At 41.1% G+C, this 25,415-nt stretch overlaps 2 protein-coding genes across 12 annotated transcripts in view; one reads left to right on the plus strand and one right to left on the minus strand.

Annotated features, from left to right (window-relative positions):
• Positions 1-383: 383 nt before the first annotated feature.
• sqlea (squalene epoxidase a) lies at positions 384-10,030 on the plus strand. The gene is made up of 11 exons (XM_054781633.1): positions 384-767; positions 2,333-2,573; positions 3,670-3,847; positions 6,171-6,267; positions 6,349-6,462; positions 6,558-6,729; positions 7,100-7,195; positions 7,698-7,840; positions 8,322-8,418; positions 8,485-8,572; positions 8,661-10,030. The coding sequence occupies exons 1-11, from the start codon at positions 504-506 to the stop codon at positions 8,851-8,853; spliced, it is 1,683 nt and encodes a 560-aa protein (XP_054637608.1). The 5' UTR covers positions 384-503; the 3' UTR covers positions 8,854-10,030.
• Positions 10,031-10,242: 212 nt separating this feature from the next.
• The window catches only part of oxr1a (oxidation resistance 1a), a 152,374-nt gene continuing 137,201 nt past the window's right edge, over positions 10,243-25,415 (minus strand). For 10 of the 11 annotated variants that reach the window (XM_054781623.1, XM_054781628.1, XM_054781632.1 and 7 more), the window contains 8 exons: positions 24,222-24,372; positions 21,532-21,697; positions 17,732-17,812; positions 16,223-16,348; positions 14,563-14,715; positions 14,259-14,354; positions 12,156-12,229; positions 10,243-12,075 (listed from right to left, as the gene is read on the minus strand). In XM_054781623.1, the coding sequence (XP_054637598.1) occupies positions 11,940-12,075; positions 12,156-12,229; positions 14,259-14,354; positions 14,563-14,715; positions 16,223-16,348; positions 17,732-17,812; positions 21,532-21,697; positions 24,222-24,372 (983 nt within the window). In that variant the 3' untranslated portion in view covers positions 10,243-11,939. The remainder of the gene's footprint in view (positions 12,076-12,155; positions 12,230-14,258; positions 14,355-14,562; positions 14,716-16,222; positions 16,349-17,731; positions 17,813-21,531; positions 21,698-24,221; positions 24,373-25,415) is intronic. The other variant, XM_054781625.1, reaches the window with a different exon arrangement.

Genomic DNA, 25,415 nt, shown 5'->3' on the forward strand with positions numbered 1-25,415 from the left:
ACTTAATCACTCATACACAAGGAAACATAATTGAAAAGACTGGCATCGCTTTTTAAAATTACAGAGTAACACATCGCTTCCTTCATAAACAATCTGTGCTCCAGTGGTTTGATACAGAGGTGAAAAATGCACCTTTCCACTGACATCACATCATACTACGAGCCTGCTGGTCGGCTGTCCAATCAGCGCCCGCGAGGAGGCCAAACGTTCCGAGCATTGTCCAATCAGCGCATAAGCATAACCTCTGCTCACCATCACGTTTCCTCTCATTGGATTATTGCCTAAAAGGCTGTGAAAGCATCCAATCAGAAGAGTCTGCGTCTTTCGCATTGTCATCCAATATTCAGCATCCCCGACTTTGCAACCGAGTTACAAAAGTATGATTTTTTTTCTTGTAGCTCCTTCAATGAACATTTGGTGAAGATGAACTAGTTTCTTATTTAATTCATAAATTATTCATATTGTTTTTACCAAGTCGACAGTTTATCTTTTTATGTAGAAATATGTGGACTTTTTTGGGACTAGCTAGCTTCACATATTTATACAAAAAGTCAGGATTTGATTGGTCTTTATCTCAGACAGAGCTGGTGACAGCCATAGCCTTACTTCTTTCAGCGGGACTGCTGCTGACCTATTTCATAAACTTTCATGGCCAGAAGGTGTTTACATTACCTCTTAGCCTCTTGTCTGCCTTACCAGTCGTCAACCACCTCGTCCCTCAAAGTCAACCAGCTAGGAGCGGGAATGCTGACAACATGTGTGGAAAGGTAAGATTTTGAAAATAAATAGAATACATTAAAATAGGTTACATAGACAAAGGGGTGTCCAAAGTGTGGCGCGGCGGCCATTTTATGTCCTCAGCCTGTTTTTAATTACCCCTTGGCATATTGTAAAAATAAAATAAATTAATTATTAATGAGATATATTATTAGATGTGACGCATTTGCGTTGTCACCTATATGGTGGATGTTTAGTTCAGATAGCTTAACATAACGGACTACATGGGATTGGTTTTAGTATTATTAAATTACAAAATATATCAAAATGGCTACCACACCCTTCAATTGTTCTGCATGCTGCCCTCAGTGGAAAAAGTCTGGACACCCCAGTTAGACTTTTGTGTGTTTGTGTTTGTTAAAGGTACATATACATTTTTGTTTATAGTTTCCTGTTCCATGTACACATGTTGTATAGGTACAAACGTTATAAGACTTGTGCTTGTGTGTGTTGCTATAAATTTGTTCCCGAGGAAAGCTGAGTGTCGGGTGGACAGGAAGTGATATTGGGGGTTCACAGTTGAGTTTAAGCTTGGCGTGGGTTCCTGCTGCAACAGTAGCCCGTGTTTTTATAGGGATTTTTATTTGGGATTGTTGTGCCTGTTGTGAGATAATTCAACCCTGCAATAAAAGTCTGTTGTTCCTGCGATCAAGTCTGGTGTTTGAATGTCTCACCGAACATTACAGTAACATTGCTGACACCTAGTGACCAGTGTAGAAAACTACATATTAGGGGTGCTCCGATCGATTGGCCACTGATCAGTATCGGCCGATTTCCATGAAAAAGCACGGTATTGGCATGTGCCCGTACTTGCTTTTTAACGCAGATCAGCTCCACCGATCACTTCCGCCCCCATTGCACCATCCAGCCTATACCGACCATCTCCAAAACAAACATGACTGCCGTGTGGGATTTCCTGTAGTTGTGAGAATTATGGAAGTTTTGCGCCGTGCAAAACACGCAACGAAAAACATCTCGTCGGGTGGCGCGTTAAAAAGCTTTAGTTTGGTGCGACATTTGGGGGGTGGGCACTTGGCAAGGTGTGGTGAGTTTGAGGCTCGCGATGTGATCATGGGTCAGTCAGCGGCTAACATAGCCAAGACGCGGGACACCGTGTGTGCGTGGCAGTCGGAGGTCGAAGGCGGATAGCCCGAAAAGTGGTTGGATTTATTGGACTGGGTTTGCCGTCTGCCTGAGGGTCTTGCTCGAGCGTATTTTATTTGTATTTTAGTTCATTTAGCCATTTTCATGCTTCAAAATGCTTAATTTAGACCAAAAATATGTCAAATTTGCTTCAATATGCATGTTTTTGGACTAATAATAGGCCATATGCAAGAAAGCATTTATTAATTTATATATTTTTGAAAAAACGTCATTGTAAAGCCGCAAAATTTGAACTGTGAAGTGGCGAGGGACGACTGTCAAATATAAAGGTCAGTGAGAAATACACGCCCTAGGTATACTTTACCAGTGTTGTTTATTTGATTTATTTTATTTTACGCAAATGGCATTTTCTCTTGTGTGTAACAACTCATTCATGTCCTTTTACTGCCAGAGGCTCAAAAGAAGTAAACAAGTGGATACAGGTGGCTCCTCCTCGGGGATTGGGACAGATTGGGATCCGGATGTGGTGATAGTTGGGGCCGGTGTCCTGGGCTCAGCAATGGCTGCTGTGCTGGCGCGGGATGGAAGGAGGGTGACCGTGGTGGAGAGGGACTTGAAGGAGCCTGACAGGATAGTTGGGGAGTTACTGCAACCTGGGGGCTATAGAGCGCTCAAAGAGCTGGGCCTGGAAGGTGAGAGAGATACGTGCACATGTTGTATACTGATGTTGTATACTGATAGAGCTTCATGCTTCTTACTTGGTAACTTAAACCTAAATCAAATGCCAAACTATTAGGCAGTAGAAAATGTGATTGAATGGTGCAGAATTTCCATTATTTTTCTGGAAAATTTCAACAGCAAATGTTGACAGGTTTGGCCAAGAAGAGAGATGGAATATGTTTGTTTGCCCTTAGCTTGGTTAGCCACTAGCAACTCTTCTGCCCCCAACCTGTATTTATTTAAATTTATTCCTTTGGCAAGTACTTCTTCCACCCCTTAGGTCAATCGTATGATTTGATTTGGCTTAGTTTTTACACCGGATGTAACCCTCCCATGACTCCTCCACTGGACATCTCCAATGGCTTGGTCTTGGTGCCTTGCTCAGGAATCAAACCCGCGCTGTCCGCACAAAAGGCAGGAAATTGACATGATTGTTCTCATGACACGTGACATGTATACAATTGTACCTCCATTTCCATTATTAATTTGTTCCAAAAGGTCAGACGAAAAATCGAAATGTATAAAAACTAAGGCAATTTTTCCCATAGGAAATAATGTGAATTCAATTAATACATTCCAGACACCCAAAATATTAACAAAATTAATTTTGTATATTGTAGTTTTAACATGCAGAAAACAATGATAAATAATATTCAATAGTGTTTCTCACCTTCTTTATCAAAGTGCGGGCATTCACAACTTTCTTTGGACCCATGGTGGGGGTTTTTTAGCAGTCGCACTCAGTCAGCAGTGAGTCAGCATTGCGTCGGCTGCTTTGTTTGGGCACTTGATTTTGCGTAACGATAAAATACAGGGAAAACAGACTGGTTTGTTCAATACTGTACGAAAAGCTAGTCAAAATTTTGGCTAAAATTTCTCCCGAAAGTCGAATCGTACGCAAACTGTGGTGTGCAAAAAACGAGGTTTGACTATGCGTTATATGTGCTGTTATTATGTAATATGTTGATGTTATGTTAGATGCTTTTCACTAACAGCTTAAAAAACAAGCAGTGACCTATTGGTTCTTAATAGTAATGAGTGTAACGTTGTTGCCACATTCCTTCACAGGCACGGTAGAGAATCTTGATGCCCATCTGGTCAACGGCTATGTGATCCATAACGTGGAGACCAACACAGAGGTGGAGATCCCCTACCCTCAGCAGGAGGAGAAAATCCAGTGTGGACGTGCTTTCCATCATGGAAGATTCATTATGGGCTTGCGGAGGGCAGCCCTGGCTGAGCCCAAGTAAGCTCATGTGTCAGTTGCCTCGTGACATGAACAAACATACTGGTTTACACCTGATGGCAAAATGTTGTTTTTTTAAATCTGAAAATAGTCGATTTTTTCTACAGAAAACACATGTCATTCAGCATAAGTCAGTCATAATGTATAAATATGTGATAATACAGGTAAAATGTACAGCATACTGTACATGTACAACTGTTGAAAAAACCCACTTTTTTATTTTTACATCTTTATGCTTCATTGATAATGTTTTTTGTGAAGTGATCAGATTTCGCACTTTGTTTGGTGGTCCTTGAGTGCACCATCGTGAGATGCAAAAGTTTGTTTGGCTTTAAGCAGTAGCAATATGTCTTCAAGTGAACCGTGTGTTAAAATAGACATTTTTACGTGCGTCTCGCTATTTGCTGGTGGTTTCACCTGGCTATGCAACTATTTTATATCTATTATTTATCTACATGCACTGTAAGTAGTAGGGATGTCCTGATCCGATCTTCAGGATCAGGATCGGCTGCCGACCCGCTGTATTTTGAAGTTCGGATAATACCGGCTTCCGCCATGAGATCGGGCCGATCCGGTTGCTGTATAATGTTTGTAACGCTGGGCCACACTTCAACATGGTAGGTGCGGTAATGTGCCTCAAAGCTGGTTGCCACTCGATTCCCGCCACCCGCAAGAAGAAGAAAACACAACACCACCATGTAGACATGTCGGCTGTTTACTGTGGTGAAGTTAGTTTCACGTTGGACGTTTGGCTCCGTAGCTACAGCGGTAGTTCCCCCTCACTGTGCCCAGACTGCTGTGTGGTTGTGCGGGGAACTCGCGCAGGAAGTGCTGCTCTAACCGCTGGTTGTTTATACTAGGGGCTGTAAATACTGTAAATTACTATTGCGTTGAAGAGAGTTTATAGAGAGTTAAAAAGTTATATGTTCTGAATCACACCACAAATTGTTCTATAACCATGTCAAATCATTTAGCACGCCCATTTTTTCCAATTTTATCTTTGTTTGGATGGACTCTTAGTGGATTTTTTATTGGATTAGGTACCTGATTCACAGAGGTTTGTTACAAAAGCCAAACAATATAGTTGGTCTTACTGTGTAATAAAAAAGTAAATTCAGCAAATACTTTCGATGCATTATTTTGAATGCTTTGAAGACCTATTTTCAGAGCCATGTTCAATTCCACAAATTCGTGTTTGTAACAAAAGCTCATTATATATTAAAAAAAAAAAAAAGGATTGCTATTGGATCGGATCTGAAGCCCAGAAATGTGGATTGGGACATCCCTACTAAGTAGATAACGCTATATAACAATACGTACATGTTCGACACCTTTACATGAATATCATAATCTTAGTTTAAATATTATGTGCGGAGCACCCCAGGGGTCAATACTGGGACCAAAACTGTTCAACTTATATATTAAGGATATATGTAAAGTGATGAAACTGGTATTATTTGCAGATGATACTACTGCTTTTTGTTCTGGGGAAAGCACATAAAAGCTAATGAAAACTCACAGAGGAAATAACTATACTAAAAAGATGGGGTAATAACTAGAAAAGTAATCTTAATTCGCTAAATGAACTGCATAAAAGATCAGTTAGGATCATCCATAACGCCGTGTAGAGAGAACATACAAATCCTCTATTTCTAAAATCACAAGTATTCAAATTCGCTGGTCTAGTAAATTTTCAAACCGATAAAATAATGCATAAAGCAAACAATAATCTGCTAGCCAAAAATGTCATGCAATACTTTTCAACAAGAGAGGAGAAATACGATCTCAGGGAAAAACTAAATGTAAAACACTTTCATGCGAGAACAACGCTAAAAACCCACAGCATTTCATTATGTGGAACCACATTATGGAACAGATTAAGGAACTCAAACAATGCACCAAGACAAGCGATTTCAAGAAAAAATACAAGCAGTTGATGTTTGTAAAATACAAAGAAGAAAATACAAGTTTTGAACCACTGTGTACAAAACCATGTGATGTGAACCATGTGATGTATTCCATTGTAACTTGTATGCATGTTCAAATAAAATGAAACCATTACCATTAGCATAATAAATAGTAAATGTCATCGTTAAATAGGTTGCAGTGTAAATCACGTATATTTACACTACATGTTGTAGTGTGAAACATGCATATTAAATGACAAAACACATGACTATAGCATTGTTTAGTCAAAAGATTGTTCTCACATGAAAGCGTCCTTTTAAAAGGAATGACATTTAGAACAGGTTTCCTTGTTTGCTTGCACATCTCGAGGAAAACGCCAGGACTGAACTATCATTTGTCCGTTTGCGCCCTCTAGTGTCACATTCATAGAAGGCACGGTGACCGGTTTGGAGGAAGAGGATGGCTGTGTTACAGGAGTTCAGTACAAGGATAAAGACACAGGCCACATCAAGGTACGAAGAGAAAATACGATGTAAGTTGAATGTAAATTATACTTCAATGAAGATTAGAGTGAAGGTGATGATGTCTTTCAGGAAGTGCATGCAGCTCTGACAGTGGTGGCTGATGGCTGCTTCTCCAGGTTCAGGAAGAGTTTGGTGTCTGGGAAAGCGCACATTTCCTCTCACTTTGTTGGATGCCTCATGAAGGTGCCTTTCTCTTATTTTGGAGTTTTTTTTCTCCACTTACTCACAATGACATTTAGGACAGAGCAGCTTTAGAATAAAGTACTTGCTCTTCTTAGGACTGCCCCCAGTTCAAAGCAAACAACGCAGAGCTGGTGCTGGCCAACCCCAGCCCCGTGTTGGTCTATCAGATCTCCTCCACACACACCAGGGTGCTTGTGGACATCAGGGGGGAGATGCCGCGGAACCTCCCGCAGTACTTGGCAGAAAAAATATACCCTCAGCTTCCAGGTAAAGGCAGTCACTGGAAACACTTCATTAGGTACACCAGTGAAACCTCTGCAAAAGTCATACAGTAATGCAAATACGATAGCGTATTTCTTTGCTTACCGTAAGTCATACAGCGGGGGAAATACATATTTAATCCCCTGCTGATTTCTTCCAACTTAGTTGTAAGCGTGAGAATGTGAACATGTATACGTATGTCTACTTGTGCTTTGAAGATGTTGACATTCAGGATGCTTCAGAGCTCCAGCTGAAATGCTGACGTCAGTCACACTGATGTATTGATGTTGTACTTTTACACATTCTGTATCTTCCTGGCAAGGTGGCAAAGTGATGGAGCCCCCGTGTTCTCTTCATCTCTCTCTTCTCTTTTCAGAGCATTTAAAGGAGCCTTTCATGGAGGCCCTACAGAACGATCGTGTCAGGTCCATGCCTGCCAGCTTCCTCCCTCCTTCTCCTGTCAACAAGTCAGGTACTCACAAGCTGCATGCTCAAAATGGAAAATGACTGGAAAACATTCAGTGTTGTACATGATGTCCCTAAAGGCTGGACATGTAGGAAAACTACAAACATGTTTCATATAAATATTAAATTCTTTTTAATTTATATATTTTTTTATTAATATTATATATTTTTACATTTAGTCATTACATTTTTATGTATGGATATTATGTGGATATTTTTATGTCCAGACTTTAGGGACACTATATATAATTTAAAAAAAGGACGGGGCTACATACAAACCTTTTATTTTCAGATGTTTTTTTCCCCATCAGTGGTCATTTAAATGGTATTTTTCCTTGCTCCTTGATGGTTTAAAAAAGCTGCCACAAATGACTCCAAAAAAGTATGAAAGCAACAGTGAGACATGTATTCATGCACATGATATTCACCATGAAATCATTGCTCTATCTTAAATACAAAATGGATGATGCATGTTGTGTTGTAGCCAAAAATCAGTGTGTGGTCTGCAGGCGTTCTGCTCCTGGGTGATGCTTACAACATGAGGCATCCTCTGACTGGAGGAGGGATGAGTGTCGCTCTGAATGACGCCATCATCTGGAGGAGCCTGCTGCGGAACATTCCAGACCTGTATGACGACGGAGCTCTGCTGCAGGTCAACTGCTAATTGCTTATCAACATTCTTGCTGAGCAGAGTGTGTCAGTGATGCTGGTGTTATGGCCTTGGGATTGTAGTGACAGGGAGTGTTTCAGTTCACACTTGCGTACTTGAGACTTGACGGTCTGTGGTGTAAGTTGAGTTCTTTCCCATGTAGGACTTTAATGTACCTGTGCAAGTAAACAACTACTATAGACAGTTGACCCTCCAAATGTATTTATTCATTTTAGTGCAGGGGTTTCAAACTCATGCCAAGGAGGGCCGAGACACTGCAGGGCTTCTTTCACTAAAGCAAGTGAATTTTAATGATCAACATCTCCTTCAGTTCGAGGGAAGGAGCTCATCAATTAAATCACCTGCTGCAGAAACTGGATGGAGAGAAAAGCAGCAGTTTTGGCCCTCCATGGCAGGAGTCTGACTCATGTGTTTTAGAGTCTGCAAAGCAAAATTCCATTCCGCCTTTTCTGTCACCTGACAGGCCAAGAAGAAATTCCACTGGGAGCGAAAGTCATCACATTCCTTTGTGGTGAACGTGTTGGCCCAGGCCCTGTATGAACTCTTTGCAGCCACAGATGGTGAGTTTGCATGCATTGTTATTAGCATGCACAGGCATCATCTTGTCTGTCTGTTTGGGCTACTAGACTCTCTGCATGAACTGAGAAAAGCCTGCTTTCAGTACTTCAAACTTGGAGGGGAGTGCATCAGCGGGCCCATTGGACTTCTTTCAGTGTACGTACAATAGTGTAACACTATCGTTATTCACAATAACACTTTCCTCCTGGAAAATAATACAAAACTATTTCATCATTTTTACCAGTTTATCTCCCAAACCAATGACCCTCATTGGACACTTCTTTGCTGTGGCCCTGTTCGCTATCTACTTCAACTTCAAGTCCGAATCCTGGCGCACCAAACACCGAGCTGTTTTTAGAAGTGGAGCTATCCTCTACCGAGCGTGCACAGTCATGTTTCCCCTCATCTACTCTGAGCTCGAGTACCTGCTGTATTGAAGAGCCCTCCCGACGACAAACAGCGACAAGACTTGGGCTCAAAAATCATCCAGCCTTCAGCATTAGCAAATCTTTCGAGCATGAGGATTTTCTACATGCTGAGTGTGCCATAGTGACGACATGTTATTCTGGGCAAATGTTTGTGCCTTGTGAGTTCTCACCCATGCTTCACTGGACATCTACTGTTGAGGTGGACAACACAAAACATTCAGGAACGTCTCATTACCATGCTTCAACTTTTTAAAATTACAGTACAACCACTGTATTTTTTTAATTGTGCTAGTTTGAATAACCATGAATACTACAACGCCTATGATTACTCTGAAGTGTACCTCTATCTGCTTTTAGGTACTTCTGTACAAATATTGGAAACACTAAAGAATGATCCTGATCCATACTTGAAAGCAAACATTAACTATAGAACATGATAACCTCCAGGTCAAACACCACGTTTTTATTTTTACCCCAAAATATGTGACCCTGTACATAAAAAAAAAAAAACATTTTGGGCAACCATAGTATAAATATCTTAAAAAATGTAAATGCACAATAAAGTGGGGGCATATTAAGTGTGTACACCTTATAACTAATAGTTTAGTCTTTTTAGGTTGGCGCATGCCACGTTTTGCATCACATGACTACGAAGACAAGCACGCATCAACAAAGGACGATAATCTAAGTTTTGGAATGTTTAGCAAATCAAACTGAAAATGTGTAGGGTGACCTGACAGATGTACACGAGATAGATGTCCTGGCAGTGACACATTTAGAAAGGGTGAGTTGGCAAATGTCAAGTCAAGATTTGCCGTGCTGCTCGACTTCCACCTAAGTAAAATACAGTCTTTCACTACAGTACATTACTGTGTATGTTGTCTCTATAATGGGCCAACGCTACCACTAGAGGGCCCTTATTCCCAACTGAGTATGGTAAACAATGTACTGTATGTTTTGGCATACAGAAAAATCAGATGCGGGTGGGGGTCCCCTAGGATATTTTTTATATATTTTTTTATTTACAAAAAGACAAAAAACCTATTCACATATATTTAAAGCCAAAGTTTTATATTATTAGTATGAACATTTCAGCTTTTTTTTTTCATTGCGCCTTTTTGCTTTATTTTGTCCATTTTTGCTGGGTTTTGCTGTTTGATTTATTTTCGGGACAATAATAAATGAGTCACAGGCTACAAATGGTCCCCGGTCTGCACTTTGGACAACCCTGCTGTACAGCCATGCATTTTCTACATAGTCTATCCTGTTAAGGGTCACAGGGAAGCTGGAGCCTATCCCAGATGAGGCAGGATATATTTCATCATATATCAACTTTGTAGAAGTGACTACAAAAATCAGGTTATACAGGCCAAAAAGGAAACAAGACATTCAGACACGTTCCTAGTTACAACCATTAATTGATCTTTATTATTTATACATCACTGATACATGGTATTCTGGTGAAATAATTGGAAGGACTATCCATATTCATCTTTGTGACTCCCCACAAGGACACAAATACTGGCATGGAAGACCAGAAAGGGGGGAGAGAAGTGTCCTTGGTTGAGGGTTACGCACCGTCCTAGGTCAGTTTGCCAGCATACCTACCTGTGTGAGACTCACCTGGCACACAAACCGAACCCCCGTGTTCGCTCTGAACCACATTCCACCCCCTTCCCACCTCAGAGTGATCCTTGTTTTTAGACACACAAGAGCGTTATGGCATAACCTTATTGATATTGGTAGCAGCAAGCTTCCTAATAACAGTTAACATCTTATCGATCTAAACCAAAAAGTACTGTACAGCTACTGCTAAGAGAATCTAAGAACCTGGCCCTGACGCTTTTACACCAGATTAAAGTGCTAGAAGCAAACCCACCAATCCACACTTCATAATATGTATTTATATAGCATCATTTACAGGGTAAATATACATTATATTGTAATCGCTGAAATATCAGCACAAATAGATCACTGTCACACTTAACAGCAAAATATATATGATTATATACACCCATATATAATCATATATACTGATATATAATTGTCATATATGCATGTGAAACGGTTCACCACGTCTCAGGCTTTTCAAACGATACCCAGAAAAGCAACTGTGTATCAAGACGTAAAAGCTTTACATGTTCCTCTCTTGAGCAAGCCGCAAAGTGGCGGCCAAAACGCCGCCGGGGCCCTGCGGGGTATTTGAGGTCACAGGACAGTTATTTGCATATTCCACAAAATCTATTGCAACACGTTACTGTCTACTAACAGTACAGCCAGCATCTGCGAGAGGAGCCGGTGTTAGCTGGACTCACACGTACACCCACTGAACAGAACATTACGACAATGGGCGATGTGGTTATAGCTATGTGCTTTCAGATGGTGTGCTAGGACAGTGAACGACAAGAGGACTACAACACACAATACTCTGATTAGTTTAGCCTCTGGACTGGACTGGGGTGGTGGGGGACAAACAAAATGTTAACAAAATACAAACCTCAGCAAGCGTTCTCTCATCTTGAGCTTCAGCGGTGCCATTGAATCTGGCCTACGACCGCCGATCACTTGATTTGGACACGCCCACACCACCACGCGTATAGGAATGTGTTCATCTTCCTCACTAAAGACCCTGACTCCACAATGAGTAGCATACTACTGAATGGACAACAGTGAGGGGGCTGCTGGGGACTCCTTGAGCTTCAAGTTCACACAAATGAGCTAGACTGGTAGGGCAGCTTTCTGTCACGCACACACGCACGCACGCACGCACGCACACAAAGTCCCCTTTTCAAGGCCTCACAACGACTTTTACCTCCCTTTAGGCGTTCTTCTCTGCATGACACACTCTTCCCTATGCTGCAAGGTGCTGCACAAGGCTGTAACAAGATATACATAAAGGTATTGTTTCCACAAAGAATAAAAAGCTCCGGAATAACTGCAGTAGTAACGCACAACAAGCATCCGATAGCTGGCTTCCGGCTTGGGGAGGCCCGGTCGTGTGCAGTTAGGGTTGGGACGTTGCCATTGTTCTAAGGAGCGCCTTGCTTTGCCCTTACTCAGGACTTGTCCATTTTGCCCCGTGGTGTGCTGTGTTGTTATTCAAAAGCCCAGATCTCTATGTCCTGCACATAGAAATCCTCCTTTTTCGACAGCATGGGATTCCCGAATGTTTTACATGAGTGACTTCTGCCGTGGTAAAGGTCTCCATCCAGCCACAGGCCGAACTCGCCACTAAAAGAGAAGAAAATTCAGCTTTGCGGTGTTTTTGGAGCAGCAAAAAAAGCCGTGTTCCAAATACGGCGTGACCTCACCTGCCTCCCCCGAAAGCTAAGGAGTCCATGTCTCCCTTGATAAAGAACATGTTGTCTCCCGTCCATTTGTACACCTGTTGTAGACACAATAGTGCTGATATCAGATGATATTGCATGATATATCCTTGTTGACATTATTTAATAAGCCCTGTGCAATACTCATTAACCTGAGGACAACAGCGCAGACGCACATTTGCCACCTGAATCAACATCAGACAATTCAGATGGGCATTTTCAACCAACTCTTGCTCTACTAACGTGTCGAATTAGGATTTACTTGCAACAATTCTTCTTTGCTCTACGAATGAACACAATGTGTCACACCCCTCCCCTCCACATATACATCATTTGACTTAACCTCCTGCCATACAAACATGTGCTTGGGTTAGGTATCTGTACAGCAGGGTTGGACGATATGGACCTTAGCATGTATCATCATGTGTCTGGGATGATATCACAACCCCGTAGAATTAACCAGACGTGTCTCAAACTGTAAAGCACATTTATCGATGATCCAATATCTCTTGCGTGCTCTATGGAAGCCAAACCACTTCCATAATACAGCAGTACCGCCCCGTCTTTGCGTTTCCTCCGCCTTCAGCCATGCTCAAATACAGTGCGCTGCGGCCCGCAGTTGCAGGAAATACACGTCATCAACTATGACTGATACGGTTATAAGTCATTTTCTTATCATTGGAAGAATGTATACGAGTATAGAGAAATGATCAGGCCAACACAACAATATAAGCAATAATACATTCAATTAAATATTACCAATTAAAGCTGCTAGCAGCCTTGAACGCGCCCCCGCACCCCAACACAATATGACGTTCACTGAAGTCGGTGAGACCGTGGGACTCAGGACTCAAAGCAAGTACCTTGAGTTCGAAAAGCAACAGGACGGCTCGAGCACAATTTCCACAATTATGTTTCGCGGGTCACCAAAGTCTCCGCCCACATTTGATGGAACAGCCTACAAACCCTACGCAATTTATGACAAAGCGCATGAGTATTAACACCTATTATTACACCATTTTGGTCTTTTTTCCCCCCATTGTTGCTGCGGGCCAATAAAAAAAACAAGTGAGGGGCCACGAATGGCCCGAGCCATAGTTTGGACACCCCTGGTCTACCACATTCCCCGGGAATTGGTGAAACATGTGGCTGAAATTAGGATAGAGTACCAAAAGAGTTGTCCATTAATTGGATAATCAATTAATAATCAATTCATCTCTTAACTGTTGCAGCTTTAGTGCACATCCTTTTTCAAAATAACATCAACCCTCATTAAAGTGTAAAAATAAGCTAACCAAACGATACGTTAGTTTTAAATGTAAAACACACAGTGAGTCTTACTGCTCTGAATGATTTGCTTCACCGTAGAGGCACTTTTTTTCCCCTCCAAAAAATGCTGAATTCTTTCACTCAAGAGGTTCCACAGCAGTTTGCTAATGATGCTTTGGATGCCAGGACAACTAGAAAACACCCAGCGTGAGTTATTAGGTGGGTGTGCCAGATGCAGCGGGTGTTGCATAGCCAGTGTTGGCAAGTACTTTTAAAAAAGTCATTATACTTCCATCCATCCATTATTATGCTGCTTGTCCTATTAGTTAGTTACTTTACCAAAAAAGTGATTGAATTACTGATTCATAAATGTAATTAGTTACCAGGGAAAAGAATTATTGCGTTACTTGAGGTTAGGCTGAGGCCAAAGTTTGTGACTTGCAATTCTCTACCAAAACGCTCGGGGGGGCAGTGTTTCCCTAAGAGCGAGCAACCACAATTCTTGTGGTGGTCGTGAACAATGGCGATTGAAGCAACATCCAGATGATTGATATGGAGATCAGTTCATAATAACGCGCCACATTTCACTGTCGGTAACCGTAACGCCATTGCACGGTTGGGATAGTCATTCAAAGTAATTCATTAATGCTGGAAAACCATAAAAGCGTTAGTAATGCCGTTATTTTTAACACTCTTACTCCAGGCACTGATAAATTGAGGAATGTGCAGTGGGCTTGTCGTTGTGTACAAATCATGTCAGATGAGACATTTGAGCCACTGACGTGTCAGAATTTGTGAAAAAGCTTGTAACGTGTGTACCTCAAACTCTGGATTGAAAGTGAAGAGGAAGGTCTCTCCTGTGCCATAAAAGCCATCGCTGACTTTAAAGGGTTCTGACGCAAGAGCACCAAAAACCTGGAACAAAGAAGACGCAGGACTTACATTCTCTCAAGTCTACTAAAACTTTGTGTATGTCACATGAGACACTAAAATCTTAATAAATTATACACATTGGATGTAAAGTTATGTTTATGTGAATATATCTGGAGGAAGGAAAGGGATCCGTAGCGTTTCTGAGATTGTTAAAAAGGTTAAGAATCCCTGTGTTTCATTGACAGTGTACCTGCCCATCGCTGTCCTTAATGACCATGAGCACTGGGGTGTCCTGTCCCTGCATGGCTCTGTACAGCGTCTTGATGCTCATGCCATGTTTGGATGTGCCAAAAGCAAGCGTCCATGGGTACCCGATGGTTCGTGGTGGCAGATTCCTGGCAAGCTACATTCCAAAAAAAAAAAAAAAAAAAAAAAAACAGGTACAAAAGGGAATGAAACACCAAAAAGGCTACTGTGACCAGTGCTCAATTACATCTGTGCTGACCTTTTAACACCAGCTATCATTTAAAGAAGGCTAACATGGCTGCAAACACACACAGGCATCCCTGGAGAATGTTAAGTAGAGCGCCTCATGAGAGCCTCCACCCCCGGGCTGTGCCCTGCTGCTGACACACTGACGTGCTAACAGCAACTTTGCTACTTGGGGAGGAAAAAGCTAGCAGCATTCTTTTAAACATCAGTTATAACCCTAACAGCCTCAAACATTGGCGTTTAAGTGACAACTTTGATACTGCAGCAGCTTTGCTGTATGGCCTTTAAGCATCGTGTTCGTCCGAATAGTTCATCAGTCTCAGGCCTCTTCTTGTTGTTTCAGCACATTCTGCTTGTAGTGTGGTGGCGGCCGCACCAAAGCCCTGTAATGATGCCACCAGCAGATGAGGTTCCACTTGGTTCGTCTCTGTGCTGCCTGAGCTGCGTCAGTGATTACAGTAAGCCACATATTGGCAATCTATTGGTCAAAGTGCCGACTGGGACATGTTTGGAGGTGTAGGAGTGTTTGTCACAGCAACATGCCTGTGGGCCCTACACGGGAAACACTATTTGATCCCTGCTGATGTTGTAAGTTCACAAAGACATGAACAGCCTACAATTTTCTGGTGGGTTTCTTGTCAGACGATCTTCTCTCAGTCTGTAGTTGTGCTAGACAGTCATGAGGTCACTATAGATATTTACATCCAATATTTTAGATACAATGGAACCTCTAAAGCTCCATAGTCATCTCTCACAATATCGCAGTTCCATTATTGCTCCCTCGCTATATCGCGTTTTTTAAGAAATCAATTAATAAATGTTCGCTGTTTCGTGGTAGACTATGGCCCATTAGTCACAACATTGAAATACAAGTGATATGTAGTATTACATACATTACCTTACATTTACAGTGCATGAAGTCATGAAGACAGCCATGGCATGTCTGACACCATAGAAAATAAAGATCTCCTCCTATCCCGTGTGGAAGTGGTCAGTTTTAAGATCCTTAAGCTTAGAAGAAATAAATTTGAGGCTAAGTGGTTTGCTTGCTAGCTAGCAGCCATCTAGAGTGCCTGCAGCATAAGGGTTGCAATGTGCTGTAAACACGGAGTAATAAGAGTGTAAAGGTGACTATAGGGGTGTAACAAAAAAGTAGGAATGTTAAAAAGTGAACTGCATGAGGAACAATTGCAAAGTCGGTCACCTTTGTATTATGCTTTAGCATTTACCTATTTAAGCTAAGGATTTATTCTTGTATAAAATATGAGTTGAAAAAAATGCCTGTCATCTTAAAGGTTTTTTCTATTGGGAATGTTCGACCCTAGAACAAATAATTTCCTATGGGTGTGTGTGTGTGTGGGGGGGGGATCCAAACAAATCAAGCAGTGTCCAGACGTGGATTGCAGCAGGCACGATACCTTCTCTATTTGCTCAGCCTCCAAGAGATCACTTGGCTCTCTGAGGTTTGGTTTGAATGTTTCTGGCTCCAGCTCAGTCTTAATGGACGTGTCATGCTTGGAGTTTACCTCCTCCTTGGTGGTGATCTACAACAACAAACACCAGTCAGACATCTATGCATTGCATAACAATGATATTAAGTTTGCGTCCCAAATAGCACTTGAGAGATGTCATAGCAAACTGCTATTTTAAGATCATAGAGCGACTTCAGCTACTTTGACTCCGGTCTATTAAATATCACATTGGGAGTATTTGGGTGAGCTGGGAATAGGTTTGACAGTACGCTCTGCACTCACATTGGGGCTGCACAAAAAAATCTTATGCAATCTATTTTCTAAATGACGCCGACTTATACAATTTTACTGAATGCTGCCTTTTGACTGAAGAAATCGCGGACCTGACGGCTGACACTTTCTCCTCCTCCCCCAATGCCCCAGTGGGCCTCGTCGGCCATGGTGAGTGGGTCCACTGCCCTGGTTCTCCCCGCTGATAGAGACGGAAGGAGCGATTGCAATAATTCACTTTTCTTTTGATGTGCATGACTGTACTGTCCAGGGAGCGAGCGTGCTATGGTTTTGATTTGATGGATTCTTTTCTGCATAACAATATGTACCCTCGTCACAGAGAATTGCAATGTCAATTCTAAGCAATGTTGATTCACATTTTGTGCAGCCCTAACTAAAAAAAAAAAAAGCAGAAGAGAGTGCACTCAACATCTTCGGTGGGTAATAGGAGAAGAACCACAAGCTTATTTACCTTCACCTTTGGTGTTTTGACACCTTTGGTGTTTCCTGCATAAATTATGACCTGGATTCAAACTACTTGATACATCTACACTGCATTGTTGGACGTGTTCTCTAAGCTGCAGGGTTTTTGGATTATTTAAATTTGTTGATAAGACCACCACTGGTGGTTAGGAATGTGGTCATGTTTCAGGCCTCATTCACAATGGGTCTACATGTGTTGCTATCAGAGTACACTGACCCATTCAGGAAGGAGGAATGCTTCCAACCTCTTCAACTCACCACAGCTCATTTGATTTTCCAGCAGTTTTGTTGAACAATTGTAAGAACAACTGGACTTCCCTGACCATATTTATTCCTGAGAGTCACACACAGTATGTGTTGTCCAACACATGGAGCTAGTAACATAACCAGACTCAGAAAGTCTGACATGTAAAGATAAGGCTGCTGTCATGGCAACACATCAAGTCTTTTGACACAACTTTTCTGTGTTCAAGTGATACGTTTTTAGTCAACTGCTCTGGAAGTTATTTCAACACTTTATGAATGTGCCCCATAAAACGTTTTTTTTTTGTTGTTTTTTTTAAATAAAGAGAATGCTTTTATATACACAACAACAACTGATGGAGTGTGCAGTCTGGAGCCTAAAGGAGACTGTGCTGGCAGGGAGGGAAGCAGGGCTGGGTGAAATACAGAGTGAGTGGGCAGACAGGGTTATCGGGGCACCTGGAGTCGTTTGCAGAGTGAGCGCAGATCTTCGCTGTTTAGAGCATCGATCCGACGGTGGTACTCCGTCATAGACACTACCTGGTAGTACAAAAACAGGCACAGCAGGTGGAACATACAATTCTGCCAGTTCTACTGCTAGCAACGATGAAAGGTTTCTGAAGTCACATATGTGCGTGAAGCACTGTGATGCAACAGAGGTCTTCATTAGAAGAAAGGGGCCGGGGCAATTTTCAAGCACTCTGTCATTTTGCATGTTTGTGTAATGTTTAACAGCATCCTTCTAGGATATTGTGAAACTACTAAAGTGTTCAGCAAACTGCTGTTCGAACACAACAACCGACAGGCTCATGAATACAACATGACCACAAAAGGACAGAAATAATTCTCAAGAGGAACAAGGATGCAATAGCAATACCAGATAGTAACTTGTAGGTGAGAAAGTTTCTGTCACAGGCTGCATTTACATTGCAGGGCAATTTGGCAGTCACACTTGCAACACCCTCTATTAAGATACCTGTCAGTGTTTACACAGAATTACATTTAACAATCTTAAAAAAAAAAAAAAAATGCCATGTTGAGACACATTTTCAAACATATGCCTTTTCTGTCTCGAAAAACAACCATACAATGGCATTTTACCGCTAAAAATGTATACACTCCAGTTCTTCTGCGTTGTTTTTTTGTGAACAACACAGCCCTAATGTTCTACTCTGGTAAAACTTGTTTTTTTTTTTTTTATAAACCAGAATTCATAGACAAAATCAGCAGAATCTGCTCTGCAGTCACAGACAAAACTTTATTCCCAGAACAAAAGTATTTTATGTCTGACTGCTTTTATCCTCTTGAGCCCCTGGCCATTAAAGCGCACTCTGTTTGGAACAATTCACAAAACTACAAGCCAGACTCCAGACATCCACATGGTGACCTTCTAAGCATGGATTTAGTCCAACAAAGTCACACCCCACATGGCCTACTCCACAGGACACACTTCTTCTGTTCTATCACAGTACCATCACAACAAGCAGAAAAGCAGAAACAGTCGTAAATGCTTCATGATAGAACTTTGAGAATAACAAACACACATAAGGTTAGAAACACGATTGAATTCACGAAATAACTCATAGCAAAACAAAGGTGGTATCCATATGTATTTCGCAGCCTCATAGCAGTCTTTGTCAACAATCAAGTCTTCATAAAAGGTAAAAGTAACGTTAAATGTTCATTTATCCCATGTAAAACTGTAGTTGTAAACCCATAAAGAAGTGTTTTGTGTTAACATTTTTGGGTGTCGGGAACGGATTACATGGAGTTGCGTTATATCCAACCATCCATCTTCGATGCCACTTATCCTCACTAGGGTCGTGGGTATGCTGGAGCCTATCCCAGCTGACTTCGGGCGAGAGGCAGTGTACACCCTGGATTGGTCGCCAGCCAATCGCAGGGCACATACCTGTATAGACAAACAACCATTTACACTCACATTCATACCTATGGACAATTTAGAGTCGCCAACTAACCTAACATGCATGTTTTTGGAATGTGGGAGGAAACCGGAGTAACCGGAGAAAACCCACGCACGCACGGGGAGAACATGCAAACTCCACACAGAGATGCCCAACGGCGATTCGAACCCAGATTTTCCCGATCTCCTAAGTAGCCAACATGCTAACCACTGAACACTGAAAGTACTCCCCGCCCCCCTCATTATTTGAGAAGCACTGCTTACCCAAACAGTTTACGTAAACAGTACAAGCAGGTGCACGTTTAAACCATCAGCCACTCTGAGGAGTTAATAAACCTTGTGTGACAGACTACCACTACATTCACGATGTTAAGTTCTACTTTAGCAGTAACAAAGTCTGAACTCAAACGACAAACCCACACATAGCCGTGCAAATGAACAAGTATGTCGGAGTAAAAGACATTGCTAACTAATATAGATAAAATCTATTCCACCCCACTTCAACGCGACATCGCAGTTAATACAGCATTGTGTCATTGCAGCCACCTTGCCCAGCAAACTTTCCAGACCACTCGCCTGGATTCACCGGGATCATAGCACGAAGCGGTCGTACCGCTGAATATTATAGTTCACTTTTTCTGTATATAACTGAAAGAATAAGAAGGAACGAGCTAATTCGCTAGCGGACTAGTCAGCTTTGCTAGCAAGCTAGCGCGGCTCGCCGACCACAACACAGCATGTGAACGTACAGGAAAGTACATCGCTGTATATCTGACAAGTCAACTGAATGTAAGGAACATACACGGGTATACTTAGGTGTCAGTCGTTTCTCCTGGTCCTTCACCCTCCTAGAAAACATTTCTTGCTTTCTGGGCGAGGTTGAAAGTAGAAAGTGGCATTACAGAGCATAAGTCCCGCACCCGAGAGAGATACATTCAAGGTTTGTACCCTATCAACCTGACTGTCTAAACGCAAACATTTTTTACTGAAGGGGTCGTCATGCGACAAGACTTGAGTGACATTACCAAAAGCCAATCACAACATGGGACAGGAATGGAACCGGAACCACATTGGTTGAAATATTGTAAGCGCAACCCACTACACAAAGAATTTAAAGCAACAGTACCACCAGTCTGCCACATTGATAGATACGTTTTTGAGATTTTTCTAAAACAATAGCTTTAAAGTAGCCTTTAAAATATGTCAAAATCATTTCACTGTAACACATCAGTATAAATTCATTAAGATATTCATAAGAGCACAAAGTACAACTGCTGGTCCCCCTCTGTCATTGTTGTTTTAACAACAGAACAAAAATAGGCAGTGTCTGAACTGGCGCACTTCCGTAGCATTTTGACTGTACAAGTGCGTTCACACTGAGAAGTATCCTGATGTTGCGTTCAACATAGCCCAAATGTGGAATGTACAGCGGTGGACCCTAAACCCCCTTAAGCATTGCTAGCTGGGCTACTTAGCAAAGGGGTGGGACTAACTTGAGTGGTTGCAATTCACAATTAAAAAGGAGAGAAGGGGAAGCAGATAAATAAACAAGCGCATAAAAAAACCAAACACCAAGGAAAGTTATCAAGGAGGTGGCGACTCAAAAATGTTGAGAACCACTGGTTTGCTGTAACTATGAAGAACAGAACACAACCCTGGTTTTGCTTCCTTGTACCACTTCCACATTCTGTAAGAACATATCAGGAGAAAACTTAAAAGACACCAAAAAAGGTGAAAAATGTGAAAACAAATATTAAGTGTACTGTTGTAATTATAGCCCAAATGAAATTTGATTCAATATATAAAATAATGTAGAATGATGTTGGCTGTTTCCCATTCAGCAAAATAGGCTGCTGAATTCCGGCAAACATTAGCGACTGCCACACAACATGTGCCACACGATACACTGACTGAAAAGAGTCAACAATTCCACAAACATGCAAAACACTTTGGTTGGAAGTTTCGAATTTGCAATTCCAATCAAAGCAAGTGTTCACACGGCATACATAAAATACATGTGAGTTTAAATTCACATAAACATTACAATAAAAATCAACAAATGACGTGGTACACAGAATTCCAGATACGGAAGCAGCTTACAAAACGTAAAGTTTGATCACCACAATACAGCACATTTACACTGAGCATTACATAGTGAAAGTAAACTGAAGTGTTGGCTGTTCAATTTGACATACAATACAACACACATGATTCTGGTTTCACAGATGATGGATTAATGGATAGTAAAAAAAAACTATGATTAATCCATGGCTGCGAGCCTGGTCAAAAAAGTATGCAAGTATGGTTGAGGCAAGTTCAGCTGGGTTGACCCTACCTCCCACTCTTTGACATTGAGGTCAGTGATGGCCTCGTCCTCAGCACTCTCAGACACCTCGTGCTTTTTGACAACCATAAAGCCAGGCTCTTGTCCCATTCCTCTGACCCCTTCGCCATACATATCCGGGCTCCACTGCATGAAGAAGACATAAAGGTGGTCTGACCTGAAGGTGGGGGAACAAACAAATAAAATCAATTATAATCGATTTTCCCTAAACACCCACAAATTACAACAAATACACTCTGTCACAGATCAGGTAAACATTTTGGTCTAATATATAAAAAACAAAGGAATTTAACATATAAAATGTGCCATTTATGTAATTGTTTAGATTCTTTTTCTGATTTTCCAAATGGCTGTTAGTTAACAATGCCTTGTCTAGTCCTTAAATGTTTGCTAAACAAGTAATGGCTTACTGGAGATGTTGTTTGATCACAAACACCACAAAAATAATGACATCAGTTATTTACTACAAGTTGCTGTGGTGAATTACAATATGACACAAACCTCTAAAAAGAAAAAAAATGCTCTCATTTGGGTATTTTTGCAACTCCATGACAGATAATTCAACTTGTGATAACACAGCATTGTAACAGAGAGGCGCTTCCTGCCCTAAAAAATATTTTGAGTCCAATGCCCTGGTAAGAATATATCAGCCATCTGCAATAATACAGTATATACAGTCCTCCCTTGCCAAAATTCACTTATCACGGTCGGGTCTGGAAGTAATTAACAGTGATAAACGAGAAATTAAAAAATACAGTAGTACCTCGCATAACGTAAACCTCCTTTCACGTAAATTCCACTGAACGTAAAGAATTTATGTAAAGTTTTTGCATTGTATTACGGAAGAAATTCCATATAACGTAAAGCGTCAAGTTGGTGCAAGATTTTTTTTTTCCAATCAACTTTATTAATGCCTTACAAATTACACTAACAATGAAGTCGGTGCAAATTCAGCTTACACTTGGTGACGCCTTCTGACGCTTCACGCTCTCATTGGCTGATTATCGGGGCACCGCCTACGCACTCAACTCATTGGCTGACTTATACAGCGCGTACGTGAGTTTGTGTGAGAGACAGGCTTTTTCCTTCAACCTCCCTTCCTCTTCGTAGTCCCCCTTAAACTAACTTAAACAATTAAGTTAAGTTACAAATAAAAATTCTGCACACAGCATTATCATGTAGCGCGTGTGCGTTTGTCTGTGAGACCAGCTGACTCTTACTCTTTGAGTCGCGTTTTGACTCAGGCTAGTCCTCCTCCTGCTGCCTCCACTTGCGCTCCTGATCAAGACATCTTGTGAATGGTAAGATTGTTTTTGTTTTTACGTTTTATTAATTTACAGTAATCTTATTACCTTATTTTATATTGGAATGTTACTCTACTATATTTATGCTAATGTTTTCTCATATTTTCCCACCATATTTGGTGGACTTTGAATATTTTGAAGGGCCAAAGGGCTGAGTTTGGGAAGATCTTGGAACAGATTAGGCTATTTACATGTATTTTACGCTTCGTATAACATAAAAACCCTATAACATAAAGGTTCTCTGAACGGATTATTTACGTTGTAGGGGCGTCTACTGTACCATGAAATGACCAATAAAACGATCCTCCCAAACCACCTCCACAAAGGGAGAAGTGTGACTTCAGCTCTACTTGAATTTAGTTTTATCTTTAATTCGGATTGTTTAAGCTGATTAAGTTGCACATTTTTAATAGAGAAAGCGAGATAAACAGACATACTGTATAAATCCATATCACTGTAGTGTAATACTTTGCCTTAGAAGCATGAAGGTCAGGAAGTTCAGCTGTGTTCGGCTCATTCAATATTACACTTTACTTTCTCCCTACACCAAGATAGAAGCACTCATCTCACACACTCACACAAAATGAGTTGTTACATCTACAAGCATCTTTCCAAAACATCTTTCAAAGCTTGTTTCGAATATGATCCTAATATGACCCTTACAAGTCGCATTCAACATGGAAAAGTACTCGCCAGGTGGGAAATGGTGTAGCTAAGCAACCTGTGGCTCAGACAACAAAGCTAGACTTCAGATGTTCATAGTTCATGATGAAGTGGGATTTCAGGGCTCTTACTAGAGTCTTAAATTCAACACATTGCATATCTGAGAAGCATCTAATGCAGTGGTTTGGTGGGTATCCCTCAGAGGAGCCAAACAGCTTAAGTACTCAGGTGCCTCCCAGGAGAGGCATACCTCATAATGGAGCCATGAGTGACATGGGTGCCTGTCTTGATTAAAATGTGATTAGTAGTGAGAAATGGCAAAATGTTAATGAAAAAGCATGACAGCTTTTACTGGTTCACATATATTGCTTTTCTTAAAGTAAAAGTTAGGTCAAGTTATTAGTTTTGAAAAACTAAAAATCCCAGTTTGCCTGCCAAGTAAATAAATAATAAATCATTTGCTGTCTGGCAGAATGTGACAGACCCACAAACCTGACATTGCATATCTGACTGGATTAAAATATAACAATAAGTACAAATAATTTACTATACTACTTGAAATAATACTTTATTTCCAATATGTATCTTTTTTTATTTTATTTCAAACGGTTCCACACAGCCTAACACAAAACATTGATTCATTTATAAGTTAAAGACTGTTATGAGTGCAATGAATCGTAATGCATGTTGACGATATGTTGCAAAGCGACTGACCTCTCCTGCGGCACAGCAAACCAGTACTCGTGCTTCTTGCCCTGCTGGGCATACTGCTGCATAGAGGCGCTGGCATTGGAAACAAATGTCTTCTTCATGGGCTTCCCCACCCGCAGACAAAGGAACTTGTGTGAGCGGCTCTTCCGCCTCTCTGAAGATGAGGAGAAAAAAAATTGAATTCAAAAGCAAAATACTATATTAAATCAAAAGGGGTTATTTAATTGGTATAACAAGCACAACATTTATTTCACGTACAATAAAGAAGCCTTGATTGTTTATTCTCTAATATCTTCCATTTACTGTTCGATTTATCATCTGACCAATGAGAAAAATAAAAGAGTAGCAAACAAACAGCTTATATTAGCACAGTATTCTGTCCATCATTATTTATCATTATCACAGCCTAAGGACACTGAATGAGATCACCATGCCAGGAACATTACACTGGCACATTTTGTGCCTTATATAACACAATGGCCAAAACGCTCATCTGCAAAGGCACCATAGTGGCTAAACATACATCTTGTTTTTGAAGTTGCTGCTGTTACTGTGTGGGCTGTGCTAATATGCACCTAATGGTGGTAAACCCTGCTGAGATAAAAATTGTAAACTGCTTTTGCAGAATAATTGCTGGAGGGAAAATGAGAAAACTCCCTCCTGCAGAAATATGTGTTGAAATCACTATTCAGCGGAGTCCAGTTAAAGCGGGTAATATAACATCAAGCGAGGAGGCTCTGTTCAGACCTGGTGTATGTCCTCTGTGATATGATCACAAGCAGACAGCTCGAGGTACAGTGCACCAGTTCTCAGATAGGCATGACAATGCATCCTCATGTGCGAATAGTGACCCACTTGTGCACCCACAAATGCACCGTTTCATCCAAGATGGATGCCAACAATGAGTCAACAAACTTGGGATGCATGTTGAAATCTTGTCTGAACAGAGAAAGCCATCTTATTTGAGGGTCACTTGGCAATACTCGTCTGGAAGCGACAAACAAGGCTTTAGAGAACTACCTATATGCAATTCAGCAAAGTCCTAATCCCAAATGCTTTGGGGCCTGCAAGTGGTCATAACTGGGCAGTTTGAGAAAGACATTTAAAATCAATTAGACGCTTTAAAAATGTAGCATTATTACATTACTTCAAAATACGGGATGGATATTGTTTCAATTGTTTAAAGTATACTGTTTA

Source organism: Dunckerocampus dactyliophorus, chromosome 7, assembly GCF_027744805.1.
Source record: "Dunckerocampus dactyliophorus isolate RoL2022-P2 chromosome 7, RoL_Ddac_1.1, whole genome shotgun sequence".
Classification (NCBI taxonomy): Eukaryota; Metazoa; Chordata; class Actinopteri; order Syngnathiformes; family Syngnathidae; genus Dunckerocampus; species Dunckerocampus dactyliophorus.

Bases quoted from the DNA above. Each gene is read 5' to 3' on its own strand.
- sqlea (XM_054781633.1), top strand. From the start codon at position 504: ATGTGGACTTTTTTGGGACTAGCTAGCTTCACATATTTATACAAAAAG. The intron at 768-2,332 runs GTAAGATTTTGA...TTTTACTGCCAG, and splicing joins CTGACAACATGTGTGGAAAG to AGGCTCAAAAGAAGTAAACA. The intron at 6,268-6,348 runs GTACGAAGAGAA...GATGTCTTTCAG, and splicing joins AAGACACAGGCCACATCAAG to GAAGTGCATGCAGCTCTGAC.